This window comes from Anomalospiza imberbis, chromosome 26 (assembly GCF_031753505.1).
Source record: "Anomalospiza imberbis isolate Cuckoo-Finch-1a 21T00152 chromosome 26, ASM3175350v1, whole genome shotgun sequence".
NCBI classification, from domain to species: domain Eukaryota; kingdom Metazoa; phylum Chordata; class Aves; order Passeriformes; family Viduidae; genus Anomalospiza; species Anomalospiza imberbis.
Genome location: NC_089706.1, coordinates 6,788,164 through 6,804,935, shown reverse-complemented (window position 1 = coordinate 6,804,935; position 16,772 = coordinate 6,788,164). Strand labels below are relative to the sequence as shown.

Sequence of the window (16,772 nt, the reverse complement as noted above, 5' to 3'; positions counted from 1 at the left end):
CTGCTGTGATGTACCAGGCCATGCTGTGACACATCCATACCGTACCATGCCATTCCATGCCATGCTTCAAATGTGCCATGCCGTGCAGCGTCATTCCATTCCATGCAGGGCCGTGCAGCCGCTGGAGGGCCGTCCAGCGGGGCGGGGACTGGGGCAGATGTTGCTCACCCTGCTCCTCCCTCCGCTCAAGCCCAGACCCGTCCGTGCCCCGGCGCAGCGGAGCCGGCAGCGGCGGCGGGCTCAGGTAAGGGATTCTCCCATCCCGCCAGGACCCCCGGGACCTCCGTCCTGCCTCTGGCGGCCCGGTGCGACGTGGAGCGGGCTGGGGAAACTGAGGCATGGCCAGGTGACGGCGCTGGAAAAGCGGTGTGAGCCCCCTCCCCCCCGCCCCACTGCCTCCCTTTCACTCCCTCCCCAAGAGTTTGGGAGTCTTGGGGTGTTGGGGACCCCCTTTTCCGAGGCCAGCGGTCCCTCCCACCCCAGGATCCGCTGCCAGCCCAGATGGATAAGAAAGGAAAACTGGGAGAGGTGCCCAGCGAAACCAGCTGGGGCGGGAGCGAGGGGCCCCTCAGCCCTTCCCCCCACCCCACCGCGACCACCTTTGACCCCTTCGAGGGTGTCACCCTCCCCCCGCCTCGAGCAGTCCGCACCCTTCATTTATGGTAGGACCTACAAGAAGGCAAAGCAAACATAGCCTCGCCTCCCCTCCGCCGCCATCGTGGCACGCCCGGGGTCGCATGAGGGAATTTAGGGGTGCAGGGTGGGAGGCACCCATGGGTGCAGCCCGGCTGGGGGCGTAGGGACGAGCTATGTCCCCGCTGTTGCCTGCAGGCTCTCGGCGCGGCATGGGAGAAGCAAGTGACATGGACAGAGGGATCATGCTGCACTCGGGTGAGAAGGGGGTTTGGGGGTGAGGGAGGTTTTGGAGTGCCCCTGTCGCCCATGGGTGCTCTGATAGACGTGTCCCTCCTTCAGGCAGAGAACAGAGCATTTCGGTGCATGGGAACACACTAGGGACACATGAGCTGCCTGGAGAAAGCTTTGGGGAAATGAAGGGGTGGAGGAATGGAGGCTTCCCCTGTGTTTGGGGAGGCACCCGAAGTGTAGTGGGGGGTGCTCTGGTAAGGATTTGACTCAGACGGGTTTGGCTTGGGATGGCTGAGTCAGACTGAAACCTTCCTCCTGTGCCCCCCCTCCCACCCCCCAGCAGGGACGTCACACGTGTCCTGAGGGGGCTGAAGCACCCATAGTGCTGCTGGGGGAATTTCATGCATACCCTGGGGGATTGGAGGACCCATGGGTGCTGCTGGGAGAGGGGTTCCTGGATACCCTGGGGGTTGGAATACCAATGGGTGCTGCTGGAAGAGTCATGGCTGCTTTTTCCTCCCCTTGCGGTGGAGGGAAACTAAGGCAGGGAGGCTGTGGGGCGGTGGAGGGTGGTACCTGGATGCTCCCATCCCTCCAGATGTCCATGTGTCTGTTCCAGGCCCTGACAGCCCAGTGTCCCCAGCGAAGGAGCGGGTGCAGGTGGGACAGCGGCAGCAGCAGGCACTGGAGGCCCAGCTTGATGGCTGCATCCAGGAGCTGCGGCGGCTGTGCCTGCGTGAGGCGGTGAGCAGGGCATGAGGACCCCCTGCCCACGTTCACATGCTGCCATGGCTCTGCTCAGTGTCCCTGTGCCATCCTCAGGAGCTGACAGGGACCCTGCCCTGTGAGTACCCCCTGAAAGCCGGCGAGAAGCCCCCCAAGGTCCATCGCAGGATCGGGGCTGCCTTCAAGCTGGATGAGATCGCCATTCTGCGTGGGGTGGTGAGGCAGTCCTTGGGGTGCAAAAGTGATGGGGACCCATCCCATCCCATCCCATCCCATCCCATCCCATCCCATCCCATCCCATCCCATCCCCTCTCCTCTGCTGTGGAAGCTGCCTGAGGGTCACCTGGAAATGTTGCCATCCCCATCCCATGGGTGGCAGTTGGGTGCCAAGTGCTGTAGGTGAGAAGGGCAAGGGAGTGCTTTCAAGCATGATGGATGGTGTTGGGGTGCTGAGATGCCCCAATGAAGGGAGGTGTTTGGGTTCTGAATGCAATATTTGGTGTTGGGGTGCCCAGGAGATGGGACAAGATAGGGTTCCAAGCATGATGGGTGGTGTTGGGGTGTTGAGTTAATGGGGTTATCATGGGGTCCTAACCATAATGTGTGGAGTTGGGATGCCAAGGTGATGGGTATGGGGGGAGGTCCCAGGTGTAGCGGGGTGCCAGAATTATGGGAGGAGGTGGGTTCCAAATGTTATGGGTAGTGGTGGGGTCCTGAGCATAATGGGTGGTGTTGGGTTCCAAGAGTGATGCTGGGGTCCCAGATGAGATGCTGGGAGGGGTTGGGATCCCAAGTGCTATGGGTGATATTGGGGTGTTAAGCATGATATGGGGCTTGGGGGTGTTAAGGTGTGTTTCTGAGCCTGTCCCCCGCCCCCAGGACCCTCTGGAACGGGAGCGGGCGCTGCAGCTGCAGATTGCTGAGGCCTCCCGCCGGCTCTGCCATGAGGAGAATATTGGCCGGCAGGTGCGGAAGAGGCGGCAGACAGCAGCACTCCGGGAGGAGCAGAAGCTGCGGGATCTGGAACAGGTCCTGAACCAGCGGCGGCTCCTGGCAGGGCAGCGGGACACCAGTACTGCCAAGGGTGAGCCCCCCGAGCCCCATGGCAGGGGGATGCTGGAGAGCAGGGAGGCAGAATGGGGTGCTGCTTGGTTGGGTGTCCCTGGGGAATGCATCTGAATTACCCATTTCCTGTGAATGCACCCCGTTGGATGGTGCCCAGTCCTTCATCCCAAGTGCACGCACCCCTCTGGATGCACCCCGAATTCCCATTCCTGGTGAATACAACCCCTGGATGCACTCCAACTTTCCATCCCCTATGAATACAACCCAATTCTACACCCCCAATGAATGCACCTCCTCAACACCCCCCTGGTCAATGCACCCCAATTTCCCATCCCTGCTGAATATACCCTTTGGATGAGCCCTGGAAGGCCATCCCTGGTACATGCACCTTGATACGCTCTCACTGTCAATGCACCCTTTTGAAGGTACCCCAATACTTCATCTCTGGTGGTTGTACCCTTGTGAGTGCACCCCAAAATGTAGTCCTCAGTGCATGCACCCCAACACACCATCCTTCATGTATGTACCCCCTTGAACACACCCCAAAACTTCATCCCCAGTGCATGCACCCAAATAAACCATTCCTGGCATATGTACCCCCTGAATGCACCCCAAAAGTTCATCCATAGTGCATGCACCCTGATTAACCATCTCCAGCAGTACCCCACTGAATCCACCCCAGTACTTCACCTCTGTTGATTGCACCCCCCTGAAAATACCCTAATACTTCACCCTTGCCGCTTGCACCCCTAACTATCCCCAATCACCCATCCTCAGCACCTGCACCCAAAGGGGGGCAGGATGTGGCCCAGCTGCCGTGTCCCCATCCCAATGATGGCCATCCACGGGGGTCCCCATTCTCTCCTTCCCTGTCCCCTCCAAGGACCGGGGCCATGGTGGCGGTATCTCCTTCCCTGTTGGTGCCCCCAGCCTTCTCATCCCAGGCAGGCTGGGAACTGCACACGGCTCGGTAGAGCCGGCCTGGCCGGTAGTGCTGCCGTCCCAGAGCGTGTTGGGACAGGCGGCATGGGAGAGGGGAGCGGAGGCCCGCGGGGACGCACTGGGTGGTGGCGGGGCCGTGGGAGCGCTTTGGCACCCGGAGGCGGCCCCAGCTCTGTTCTCGCAGGGCCCTGCCCCATGGAGCTCAGTGCCTCCTTTGAGAGCTCCATATTTGACACCAGCCTGCTGGAGGAGAGTGAGGGGGCTGTGGGGACCAGGGGAGGCCCCTGGTGTGTTCCCTCCATTCCAACCCTTCCTGTGTCCCCTCTATCCCTACTCTCCCTGTGTCTCCTCCATCCCATTCCACTGCCATATGTCCCCTCCATGCCGTTCCCCTGTGTGTCCCTTCCATCCCAACCCCCCACATCTCCCCTCCATGCCAACCATCCACCTATTCCCTGCATCCCAATCCTCTCTTTGTGTCCCCACCATCCCAACCCTCCATCTCTCCTGCAGAGGACACACAGCCACCAGGACCTGCCACCCCTCGGAGGTCCCCATCTCCCAAGGACCCCACCAAGGAGGAGAAGGAGGTGTCAGGGCTTCTGATGCCCCCCCCCATTCCCTGGCAGGAGACCAGCCTGGACAGACCCTGTGAGAGGGCCAAAAATCCCAGCATCGACCCTAAGGGTGGGGAAACCCAGAGCTCCCAATGCTGTCTTGGGTCCCCGATTGCTGCCCCTGCCAGCTCCTTGGCCCCCAGCAGCCCTGACTCTGCAGGCTCCCCAGTGTCCAGGACAGGGGACCCTCCCTACCGGTTCGTCCCTATCCGGACCCTGGTGCTGTGCCGCAAGGCGGGTTCCAGTGCTCCCAGCACCCCAGAGCCGTCAGGACGGCAGGGACAGACCCAATCTCTAAGGTACGTCCTGAGCATTGGGGGGGAATAGACAAGGGCTTCTGCAGGGGAGGATGGAGATAACCCCATGGAGAGGGGGATGGAGATAATCCCATGTGGAGGATGGAGCTCAGTCCATGGGAAGGAGGATGGGAAGGACCCTGTGAAGATGATGGAGCTCAGCTCATGGGGAGGATGTTGGAAATAATCCCATAGGAAGGATGGAAATATTCCCACTGGCAGTAAAATGGAGCTAACCCTGTGGGAAGGAGGATGGGAGTAATCCTGTGGGAGAGGATGAAGAGAACCTCATGGAGGTGATGGAGCTAAACCTGTGGGGGGGAGGATGGAGATAATCCCATGGAGAAGATAATGGAGAGAACACCAAGGGAAGTGTGGACCTTACTCTATGGGGAGAATGAAGAAAATCTTCTGGGGAGGACAGACATAATCCCATGGGGAGGGATGGAACTAACCCTATGGAGATGATGGAGCTCAGTCATTGGGAGGATGGAGACAATATTATGGGGAGGATTGAGATAATCCCAGAGACAGGATTAAAATAATCCTATGGGGATGTGGGAGAAAACCCTGTGGGGAGGATGGACAGAAGTCCATTGAGAGGAGGTTGGAGATAATCCCATGGGGAGCATGGAAGTAACCCTATGGAGATTTATGGAGGTCAGCCCCATGGGGAGGATGAACTAATCCCTTGGGAGGAGGCTAGATGTCTCCCCACAGGGTGGCTGTGCCCCACACCCATGGGTGCATCTCTCCCAGGGCTTGCCCTGGCTTTAGGGAGAGGGGAAGGGTCCTCCTGCAGCCACAGTGTCTTGCCTGCAGGGTGGACCCATGCTGGCAACCAGCTGAGCCACGGGGCCGCAGCACCGCACCCCGCCGGCGCCCCACCTACTACACAGTCACTGTGCCCACCTCCTGCATCCTGACCCCTGGCCCTGCGTGCCGCTCTGGCTCCGATGACAGTATCTCCGACCTCTCCAGCATCTCCCACGCCACCTCCCCGGGCAGCAGCCCTGACATGTCCTTTGCAGTTCCACTGCCCCTTGCTGAGCCTGGTTACTACTCACGGGGTGCCCTCCAGCTCCTGCCACCTGCTGGCCCCCTGACTTTCCTGTATGAGCAGGATCTGGCCCCACTGCGGTACCAGCGCTTGGTGCCCTCACGTAGCCGCATTGTGCGCACACCTTCGCTGAAAGACTACGCACCTGCTGGGGCCCGGGGGCTCTCCAAGGCTGCCGTCACTGAGGAGCTCAAGTCATGGCACCAGCGCGCCCGGCTGAGGGGTGCCCGGCCCCACTCCCTCGACCGGCAAGGGGCTTTCCAGAGACCCCATGGTGGGACCACCAGGGATGTGCCCATTGCTCATGGAATCCTGTCACTGGTTCAGGTAGGACACGGGGTCTGGCTGGGAGTGGTCATGTGGAAGAAGGGGGACCTCCTGGGTGCTGTCATGCAGGTGAAATGAGTTGGTACCCTGAGGTAGTGTAGGGACATGCTGCTCTGGTGAGGTCCTATGCGGGTTATTGGGACAGGACTGGTATTCCAGAAGGGACCCTGGGGGCAGGACCATGGTCTCAGGAGGGTCCTGAGGAGAGGATCGAGGTCTTTTAAGATCCTTTGGGGCAGGATCAGGACTCTCTGAGCAGGTCCAAGGTCCTATAGGTTGAGTCTGGAGGGTCCCTGATGGTTCCTGGGGCAGGACCAGTGTCCTGAGTGGGTCCCCATGGGAAGATTAGGGTCCTGAAGGAATCACAAAGGAAGAATTTGGGTCCCAGAGGGGTCCCTGGGACAGGACTGGGTTCCTGAGGAGGTCCAATGGCCAGGACCAGGGTCTTCTGTTCTTGGGAACAGAAGTAAGGTCTTTAAGGTCCTTTGGGGCAGGATAAGGACCTGCCGAGGGTCCCATGGGCAGGTTTGGAGTTCCATGTAGGTTCTAGGGGCAGAAACAGGACCCCCTGAGACAGGACTGGGGTCCCATGTGAGTCCCTGAGGTAGGGCCAGGACCTTAAGGGTGTCTCTGGAGCAGGACTGGGGTTCCATGTAGGTCCCTACGTTCTCTTGGAGATCCCAAGGGCAAGACAAGGATCATACGGGGGTTCCTGTTGCAGAACTGGGGTCCCACGGGAAAGAACAGAACTTTAAGGGGGTTACTGGGGCACGACTGGGGTCCCATGAGAGTCCCATGGGAAGGACCAGGACTTCAGGGGGCTCCCTAAGGCAGGATCCATGTGGGTCCCTCATGTCACATCCAGGTACCACAAGCAGGACTCATGTGGGTCCTTGGGGTAGCACTGAGGTGGCCTTGAGCAGGGAAGGGTCCCTGCGGACATCTCAGTGGCCAGCTCCCCCTTTCCACCTGGGAGTCTTGCTGGGACAAATGCACCAATGGCACAGCTGGGACACAGGCTGAGCAAGTGGGGACCTGTGGCCATGCCCCCACAACTCCTCCACCCCAACCCTGGTGCCAGGATGTGCCCCCAGTGGTGCCCCTCAAACAAGGTAGGATACCAACATCCACAGGGTCTTTGTCCCCCCAGGGTCCCCCGGTGCAGGTGCTGCGACGCACGGCAGCCGGCGTGCCCGTGCAGGTCTACATGCCCGAGAATGACGAGATTGTCACCCAAGTGTGAGTGCTCACGCCCCCACCCTGGGGCGGGGGCACATACTGGCTGGCCCAGGGGCGGCAGGGACGTCTCATGCCTCCCCACCCCGGTGTGGGGGCACAGGAGGGAGCCACAGAGGGGTGGCAGGGGCTGGCCCCCACCCCGTGTTCCCTCACTGGCACTGCAATGCTGATAGGGACACTGTGACCCCAGTGCTTATGGTGACCTTGGTGTCATCACGACCCTGAATTTGAGGTTCTGGTCTCTAATAAAAGTGGTTTTTGGGGTACATCACTCTCAGGATGTGTCACCTCCATGTCTCCTCTGAGGTCCCCCATCCCTGGGTCCCGTTGGCATTGCCAGGATGCGACTCTGAGGATTTGGGGTCTGGTTGTGCTCGGGGCAGTAATCAGGTGATCCCAGTGGCAAGAGGCTGCCCCAGATCCAACTCTGCAACCCTGGTACCCAGTGACCCAGGCTGGGAAGGGGGCGAAGAGTAGAAGGGAAGGATGGAATGGAGGTGAAGGGTGCGGGGTTGGGGTGCAGGAGGGTGGGCAGGAAGGGTGCAGGGAAGGGGTGCAGAGGTGGGTGAAGGGATGGGGTGCAGGGGAAGGGAAATAAAGTGTTCTGGGAAAGGATGGGGTTGGAGAAAGGGTCCTGTGAACCAAAATGATGGGGTGCAGGGAAGGGATGGGGTGCAGGGCAGGCAAATAAGGAGTGCAGGGGTAGGATGAGGTGGGAGAAGGGGTGCTGGGAGGGGAAATGATGGGGAGCATGGGGTAGGGAAGGGATTGGATGTAGGGGATGGGGGGTGGTGCAAGGACGAGCAAAGGGATGGGGTGCAAGAAGAGGGGAAATAAGGGTTGCCGAGGGGGGTGCAGTGGTGGAGGGGGGCAATGCCAGAGAAGACACTCCGGTCCCCGCATCCCCGCTCGGCCCTGCCAGTGCCCGGAGCCGGCGGCGCCGCTCCTCAGGGTTTGGGCGGGCGGGGGCCGGTGGCTGCGGCGGGAGGCGGCGCCGGGGGGACGGGAGCGGGGGGTGGACACCGAGCAGCAACCGAGTGCCGCCGGGCTGCGGCGTCACTGCGGGCCTGCGCTGGCCCCGCACCGGCACCGGACGGCACCGCGAGATACCGGCAGAGGGAGCGGCCCCGCAGCACCGGCACCGGGCGGCACCAGGACCGGCCACGGGAGCGGCCCTGGTCCCGGTGCCGCCGCGCAGCCGCCGCCCTTGTCCCGGGCAGCTCTGAGCGGGGACACCGGCTCTGACCCCGGGATGGGGCCCGGCGGCCCCGGGAGCGGCTGGCCCCTGGCTGGGACCCTGCTGGTGGCCGTGGCCGCCTCGATGGGTAAGAGATATACGGGGACCGGGGAGGGCCGGGGGATCCGGTGCCACCCTGCGACTGGACACGGTGCCACCATCTGTGACACGGGGATCCCGCTGGCTGGGAGGGACTTAGTGCCACACACGGCCCCTTTCACCGGGGGTTGCTTGCAACACAGTGTCCCCCTGGGAACTGTGTCCACTACCCCCAAACCCGCCTCCCATATGCCGCTTTCGGAGTGTCCCCGGGAACAGCAGGCACGGAGCCGGTGGCCAACCGAGCTGGGATGCCCAGCCCAGGGGGATCTGGGGGCTTCCTATGCACGAACCCTGTGGCCACTTGTCCCTGAGCTGCTGTGATCCCATTCTGGAGTGTGTGAATAATGCCATGTGAGATTCCCTCAAGGCCCATTTCCGTGGCTGCCCGCCCGCTGCCCCGGCGCCTCCGGCCGCCCCCGAGCCTCGGGCCGCGGCTATTTCTGGGAAGACAGGTGGCTCCGGACAGAAATAGAGTGGGAAGTGCTACTGGAACAGGCAGAAGGATGGGAAACTGGGGAGATCTGGAGGAATCTGGAGGGGTCGAAGAGCTGGATGGGATACAGGGGCATCTGCAGGGATGTAGGGCTGGATGGAGCAGGGTATGGAGGTACATAGGGGCAGGGTTTGGAAGGAAGTGGAGTGGGATGGAGCAGGATATGGGGGTACACAAGGGCAGGATGGAGCAGGGTTTTAAGAGATATGGGGCAGGATGGAGCAGAGCAGGGGTTTGGGAATACATAGGGGCACAATCTGGGGGTCCGTGGGGCAGGACAGAGCAGGGTATAGGGGAAGTGGGGCTAGGTATGAGGGACAGGGGGACAGCAAGGAGCAGGGTATTTGGGGGTGTATCGGGGCACACTTTGGGGCAGGATGTACTGGGGCAGGATGGAATGGGGTACAAGGGGAATAGGACACAGTGGGGTACAGGCTGTGCTCATGTGGGGGAGGAAGGGCATGGGGTGCTGCTGATGCCCCTGAGGGTGGTGATCCAAGGTGCTCCAAGGCCCCAGTGATGGGCGGCTATCCACAGTGGCCGGGGGTGAAGACTGCCTGTGGTACGTGGACAGAAACGGGTCATGGCACCCTGGCTTCGACTGCGAGTTCTTCACCTTCTGCTGTGGCACGTGCCACCAGCGGTACTGCTGCCGAGACCCTCTGCGCCTGCTCACCGAGCGCCAGCAGCGCCACTGCCTTGCCTTCAGGTGCCACAGCTGGGGCTGATGGGATTGGGGGCTCTCCAGAGAGGGCTGGGTTCTGGGACTGGGTGCTGGTGATGGGCAGTTGTACTGGGTGCTGGTCATTGTGTGCTCTGCATTGGGCAGTGGTGCTGGGCACTGGTATTGGGTACTGGGCAGTGGTATCTGGGCCCTTGTAGTGGGTATTGGGCATTGGGTGCTGGGCACTGGTACTGGGTGCTGGGCATTGAGTTGTGGGCATTCAGCAGTGGTGCTGTCTGCTGAGCACTGGTACTGGGCACTCATACTGAATGCTGGGTGCTGGGCATTGGTACTGGATGCTGGGCACTGGTACTGGATGCTGGCCAGTGGTACTGGGGGTTGGACATTGGCACTGAGCAGTGGCAGTGGGTGCTGGATACTGGATGCTCTGCACTGGTACTTGGTGGGGGCACTGGGTGTTGGGAATTGGGCACTGTTACTGGATGCTGAATGCAGGTACTGTGCACTGGTTCTGAGCACTGGGGAGTGGTACTGGGCAGTGCTACTGGGCTGCCAGGCTGTTGGCTCTGGGTGCTGGACACTAACATTGGGTGCTGGGCATTGAGTGTTGGGTACTGGGCACTGGTACTGGGTGTTGGATACTGGTACTGGGTTGTTTGGTCTCTAGGCACTGGTACTGGGCATTGGTGCTTTGCTACTGGGTGCTGTGCACTTGGTACTGGTACTGGGTGCCAGGCTCTTGGGATTGGTACTGGGTGCTGGTATTGGGTTCTGGGTGCTGGACACTGGTACTGGGCACTGGTTGCTGTGCACTGGTACTGGGACCAGCGCACTGAGGGATGGATGCTGTGCATTGGTCACTGGTACTGGGTGTTGGCACTGGGTGCTGGATGCTGGTCACTGGGCAGTGGGCACTGGTACAGGGCATTGTCACTGGGTACTGGGCACTGCTACTGGGTGGACAATGCTACTGGGTGCTTGCTGGGCAGTGGTCACTGCTACTGGGTGCTGATAGCAGTGCTGGACAATGTCATGGGCATAGGTTCTGGGCACTGGGCAGTGTCACTGGGTGCTGGGTATGGGACAGTGGGCAGTATCAGTGGGTGCTGGCTGGGGGTGTGTGCCCTGGGTGCCCCCCAGCACCTGCTCCCCATGCCCGGGGGTCCTACAGCCCCAAGACCATCGCGGGCATTGCCTCAGCTGTGGTGCTTTTCATCGCCATCGTCACCACCATCGTCTGCTGCTTCATGTGCTCCTGCTGCTACTTGTACCAGCGCCGGCAGCACCCCCGCACACCCCTGCAAGGTGTGGGTCTGGGGGGCAGGGATGGGGGTGCAGGAGGAGGGGGTGAAGGAGGGTCCTGTAGGAAAAGAGGGTGGAGTGGGGTTGAGGGGGCCTAGAGGATTTCAGGGGGAAGGGGATTCTGGTGGAGGGCTGTAAGAATGGGGGATGCAGGGTGTGCAGGAGGAGAGGGTCCTGCAGGTAAGGAGGTGCAGGGTTAAGTGGACCTGGGGAATGGGAAGGTGCAGGAATGGGGGATGCATGGTTGGGGGTTGCAGGAGGAGGTTTGATGCATGACGGTGCTGTAGGTAGAGGGTGGGGGATTGGGGGAGCCTGGACGGAGGCCTGTGGGAATTGGGGGGTGTGTGTGGGCTATAGGGGTGGGAGATGGCAGGAGGGTCCTGTAGGTAGAGAGTGGAGGGGTTTGGGAAGAGGCGGGGGGGGGGGGTCTGGAGGAATGTGGGGGGGGATCAGAGTGTGGGAGTAGGGCACTAGGGATGGGGGGGGCTACAGGAGGGTTCTGGAGTTACAGGGTGGTGGGATTTTGAGGGGGGCTCAAGGAATGCAGGGAGGCCTGGGGATGGAAAGGGGCAAGTTGCAGGGATGGGGGTTTGCAAGATCCTGTAGGTACAGGGTGAAGGGGTCTGGCAGGGGGTACTAGAGATGTGCAGGGGTGTTGAGGTGAAAGGTGGAAGCTGAAGGGATGAGAGATGAGAGGGAACAGAAGAGTCTTGTAGCTGTGGGGTGGGGGGAGTGGTGGGGGAGGCAAAGAGAAGGGGGGCTGTTGGAATGCAGGGGGGGGATCGGGGGGGTGGGGGGTGGACTGCACGCATAAAGGTGTAGGAGGAGAGGTAGGGTACAGAGATGGGGGAGAAGGAGAGGTCCTGAGGTACAAGGTGGAGGGGTTGTGGCTGGGGGGTGAGGTGGTGGCACCTGAAGGGATGGGGGGGGAAATTGGGCACTGCAGTGGGGTGTGGGTAACACCCCAGCACCCACCACCCCGAGGGCTGCTGCCACTCTTAGGCACCATCCCTGTCCCTGTGTCAGGGTGCCGCAGACCTCCCCAATCTCTCCCGCAGGCCCGGAAATTCCCCTGTCCAGCTACCCCCCTGCAGCTCCCCCAGCTCCCTTTCCCGTGGACCCCAAAGCCGGCCCTACACCTCCCCAGCCTGGCTTCACCCCCATGGCCATGTACCCCCCGCCCGGCCCCGCTGCCCAGTACCCCATGTACCCCTCCGGCCCCCCTGTCTACAATCCCACAGGTGAGCACGGGGGGTGGGGGGAACGGGGACCCTCCCTATTCCCCGGCAGGCCTGGTGGCCTGGTGACACACCGTCTGCTCCCTGCGCAGCACCACCACCCTATGTCCCGGCACAGCCCAGCTACCCTGGAGCATAAGTCCCCACGGGGACCCCTGCACCTGCCGCCGGCCAGCGGGGCCAGGCTGGGAACCCCAGGGACCCTCCCTGGCGCTGGGGGGCTGCCTTAGCCTTAGCCGGCACTGGATCGTGCTCTTCCCGGCCAGCCGGGGGTGATCTGGTGCCAGCAGAACAGGGCGGCCCTTGTGCCGCACACTGGGCCCTTTGTGGGCATCTACGCCTCCGGCTCTGGGTGCCAATGGCCCCGAGCACCAGCGGAGGGGTTCCCGGGGTGGGGGCGGTCCTCCGAGGGCCGTGCACCGCTGTCTCCCTACACACCTACCCCCTGATTCACCCCCGGCTCTTCCCTCCGGGGTTGGCATTAAACCACATCTTGTGCCCACAGCCTGGTGTCGTCTTGGTGACTCTAATGGGGAAAAAAAGGGAGGGCAATGCCCCCAACCCTTTTCCACGAATTGTAAAATGGGGGAACATGAATTCTGCCCTGTCCCTTCTGCTCCCAAGACTTCTCCATCCCAAAATTGTGTTGGGACGACTAATTCCCACCAAATCAGCCGCTTGGATGAGCCAGCCTGGAGTGCTGCTGCCCACCCAGCCCCACTCAAGACGGGGGCGTGAAACCACCCCTGGAATCTTTCAAGTGAGAAAACAGCAAATTCTGTGCTGGGATTGGGACTGTGGGCGCATGAACAATTCCTCTATGCATGCCCCCTTCCCTGAACAGGAATAAGCGGGGGAGGGTGGGTGGTTTGTCACCCCGATGGTTGTTCCTGGTGGGATTCATCCCTGCCGGCATTGCTGGCTAAATTTGGGACCAGACTCCATCAGTCCAGGACAAAAGCCAGGCAGAGCCGCCTGGAAGGACAAACCCCTGCCCTGTCCCATCTCCCAGTACCCTGCAACATCCCCAAAAATCATCTGAGGTGCCTGGCATGGGGGGAGCCGTGGGGCTGCAGCTCCGAGTTTTATTGAAGTGGGATGGAGAGGAAAAGAAATAATAATAAAAATAATAATAAAAGCAGTGACGTGGGTTCTGGGGGGAGGGGTAGGGGTGTGTGTACACAGCCAGCTGCGTGGGAGGCTCATGATTTGGGGACCCCCCGCTCCCGGAGGTAGAGGTCACGGATTTCGGCCAGGCTGCGACTGAGCACGCCCAGTGCCTGGGCGATGCCGCGCAGCACCGCTGTGGTCTCCCGACGGCTCTCGGCGTATTCCCGGCGGAACGCCCGCATCTCCTGCACCAGCCGCTCATTGGACTGCACGAGGCTGAACTGGGGGCACTCGGGGGTCCCGTCCAGCCCCGCCGCCCCGGGGGACCCCGCCTCTCCCGCACGGCAGTGACTGAGCTGCTCGGCCTCCTGCTCCAAGAGCAGGCTCGGGAAGTCGGAGCCCAGCGGCTCCTGCTGCCCGCGTAGGTCGCCGAGGGAGAGTTCGGAGGGTGCGGAGCGCGGGGGGCTCCGGCTCCAGCCCTCGCACAGCTCGTTGGGCGAGCAGATGCCGGTGCGGGGCAGCCGACAGTCTGAGCCACGGCCGGGAATGCCATCGGCAGCAGGGCCGTGAAAGGGCTCAGTCTTCACCTCTACAGGCTCCTCCTTCACTGGCTCCTCCTTGACACCTGTGGGACGGAGGGGGAGCTGCAGGGCTCTCCCGTGTGCCCAGTGCCCCACGGACCAAGTGATAGACCCTGTTGTCTCCATCCCTGTGCTCCCACATCCGCTCTCCTGCACCCAGTCCGGGTTCCATCTATATCTAGCTCCATAGTCCCGTGTCCCTCATGATGGTTCAACCCTATCCCGTGTCCCTTGTCCCTCTCCTGTTCCCAGTATTCCCATACCCCTGTCCTGAATGTGGTGTCCCCATCTGTCTGTATGGTCCTGGTACCCTCACATCCCTGCCCTAGTCCATACACATCCCTGTCCTGAATGTGGTGCCTCTATGTTCCTGTTTGGACCTGGTACCACCATGTCCCAGTTCTCACCCCACTAACCCCCATGTCCCTGTTCTGGTCCCAGTATGGCATGTTTCTTGTCTCTGTGCTGGTCCTGGCCCATGTCAGTGTCCCAGTCCCACCGTATCTTTGCCCTGTTCCCAGCCCCTTCTTATCCCTGTCCAGGTCCCAGTATCCTGTGCCTTTTGTCCCTGTCCTAATCCCAGTCATCCGTATCCATGCCCTGATCCTGGTACCCTTCTGTCCTAGTCTAGCTGCCCCTGTTATTCTCCCTGTCTCCTATGTCCCTATCCTGGTCCTCCCACATCCCTGTCACCTGTGTCCCTGTCCCAATATTCCATGTTCTTATCCCTTTGCCCTGACTCTATGTTCCCTCTGTGTCCCTGCCCCACTGCTCCAGCCCCAGTCCCTCCATGCACCTGTAGTGGTCCCAGAGTCCTGGTCCTGATTTTTCCCACATCTTGGTCCCAGTCCCCTCACACCACTGCCCTGGATCTGTGTCCCAGTCCCTCCATGTATATTTCCAGGCCTAGATGCCCCCATATCCCTCATGTCCCTGTCCCAATCCTCCATGTCCCTGCCATTGTCCCCTGTGTCCATGTCCCTGTCCCCCATGGCATGGTCCCAGTGTCCCTGTCCTGGCCCTAATCTCCTGTCCCAGTGTTCCTGTCCTGGTCCCTCTACACACCTGTCCTGCTCCCAGTTTCTTGCTCCTTGTCCTCTGCTCTTGGTCCTGGCTCTCCTGTGTACCTGTCCCAGTACCATGTTTCTGTGCTGGTCCCCTGTGTCCTGGTTACTCCATGTCCCTGTACTGGTCCCAGTGCCTCTGTGTCCCTGTCCCAGTTCCTCATGTCCCTGTCCTGATGCCCTGTATCCTGGTTCTCCAGGTGCTGAGCCAGGTCCCCTGAGACCCCATCCCCATCTCTCCATGCACCTGCCCCTGCATCCTGGTCTGGCTGTGTCCTTTTTCTGATCCCCCACACCCTGGTCCTGGTCTCCTGTGTCCCTGAATGCACCTGTCCTGGTCCCAGTGACCTGTTTCAGTCTCAGTTCTCTTGCATCCAGGTCTCAGTCCCCCATGTCTGTGTCCTGGACCCCCACATCTAGGTCACAGAATCTCCATGTCACTACTGTGGTCTTCTGTATCCTGATCCCTTCACTTCCTGGTCCCCTTGTGTCCCTGTTCCTCCCATCCTCTCCCAATCCCAGTGGCCCTGTGTCTGTTTCCTGGCTTCCCATGTCCATGTCCTGGTCCTGCATGTTCTGGTCCTGGTCCTCATCTCTCTTGAGACCACGGTTAGATGGGATAATGGGGAGAAATTCCTCCATGCATATGTCCTAGTCCCAGTGTCCCCATGTACCTGTTGCTTTTCCCCACTTCCTAAACCCATTTCTCGATGTCCCATTCCACCTCATCTGTGTGCCCCTATTTCATCCCTCCGTCACCCAGCAAGTCCCTGCCCCGGTCTCCCACGTCTGTGTCCTGGTTCTTCATGTCCCTGTCCCACCATACACCTGTACCGGTCCCAGGGCCTGTGTCTGTGTGCCGGTCCCTCTGCAACCTGGTCCCAGCATCCCTGCCCCGTTCTCTCCTGTCCTAGTCCCGGTCCCGCATGTCCGTGTTCTGGTCCCCCATGTCCGTCTCTCCACTCTTCCGTCCCGGCCCCAGCATCCCCGCGTCCCTGCCCCGTCCCCCTGCCGCTGCCCGCACATTCACCGTGCTGTGCGGAGCCCCCGGCGCTGCGAGGGTCGGTTCCGGCGGCGCCGCGAGGACCCCAGACGGGGGCAGGGGCGGGCCCCGGGCCGGGCTCGGCCGCGCCGTTCCCGTTGCTCCCGTTATTCCCGGTGCTCCCGGTGTTCCCGTTCCTGGCGGCGGCCCTGCCGGCCGGTCCCTGCCGCTCCAGCCGGTGCCGGCTGATCTTGTCCCCGGCGCGGCGGCGTAGCCCCCGCCAGCGGTTCTTCACCTCACCGATGTCGCGCTGGTGGCGGCCGGCGGCGTTCACCTTGTGCGTGATCCGCCACCAGATCTTCTGCTTCTCGTACGCGTTCACGGTACCGGCGGCGGCGCCGAACAGCAGCGGCTCGTAGCGGAGCACTTCGCTCATCAGCACCTCCAGCTCCTGCAGCGTGAAGTTCGGCTTCCGCTTCAGCAGCCCCCGCCGCGCCCCGCCGCCGCCCGCCGCCGCCATGCTCCCCGCCGCCTCCGCCGCCTCATGCCGCCGCCCCGCCGTCCATCGCCGCCGCCGTGTGCCCTGCGCGGGTTCCCCGGTACCGAGCGGAGCCGGACACCCCCAGTACCGGATCCGGGACGGACCGGACGGGCCGGGGCTGCACCGTGCCCCCTGCCGGCCCCGCCGCGCGCCGCTCCGCCCCCGGTTCGTTAACGGAGGCCCCGGTGCGTTAACGGCGCCCCCTGCCGGCCCCGCCGCGCACAGCAGCGCCCCCGGTTCGTTAACGGCGCCCCCTGCCGGCCCTCCACCCTCACCCTCGGGAGCTGCACGGCCCCGC

The 16,772-nt window shown here is 61.8% G+C and overlaps 3 protein-coding genes across 4 annotated transcripts; 2 read left to right on the top strand and 1 right to left on the bottom strand.

The window, feature by feature from the left end:
- Positions 1–97: 97 nt before the first annotated feature.
- On the top strand, positions 98–7,788 carry INAVA (innate immunity activator). The gene is made up of 7 exons (XM_068173185.1): positions 98–891; positions 1,487–1,611; positions 1,690–1,809; positions 2,473–2,677; positions 4,114–4,516; positions 5,336–5,900; positions 7,051–7,788. The coding sequence occupies exons 1-7, from the start codon at positions 810–812 to the stop codon at positions 7,141–7,143; spliced, it is 1,593 nt and encodes a 530-aa protein (XP_068029286.1). The 5' UTR covers positions 98–809; the 3' UTR covers positions 7,144–7,788.
- A 147-nt stretch (positions 7,789–7,935) lies between these two features.
- Positions 7,936–12,700, top strand: SHISA4 (shisa family member 4). Its single transcript, XM_068173191.1, has 5 exons — positions 7,936–8,464; positions 9,509–9,680; positions 10,828–10,961; positions 12,017–12,199; positions 12,289–12,700. The coding sequence occupies exons 1-5, from the start codon at positions 7,951–7,953 to the stop codon at positions 12,333–12,335; spliced, it is 1,050 nt and encodes a 349-aa protein (XP_068029292.1). The 5' UTR covers positions 7,936–7,950; the 3' UTR covers positions 12,336–12,700.
- A 567-nt stretch (positions 12,701–13,267) lies between these two features.
- Positions 13,268–16,619, bottom strand: LOC137462629 (myb-related transcription factor, partner of profilin-like). Of its 2 annotated transcripts, none has more exons than XM_068173192.1 (2): positions 15,976–16,619; positions 13,268–13,931 (listed from the first exon to the last, which is right to left on the bottom strand). In XM_068173192.1, the coding sequence occupies exons 1-2, from the start codon at positions 16,451–16,453 to the stop codon at positions 13,399–13,401; spliced, it is 1,011 nt and encodes a 336-aa protein (XP_068029293.1). In that variant the 5' UTR covers positions 16,454–16,619; the 3' UTR covers positions 13,268–13,398. The 2 variants fall into 2 exon arrangements, with proteins under 2 accessions (XP_068029293.1, XP_068029295.1); XM_068173194.1 differs by having other exon boundaries at positions 15,982–16,619.
- Between the last annotated feature and the right edge of the window lie 153 nt (positions 16,620–16,772).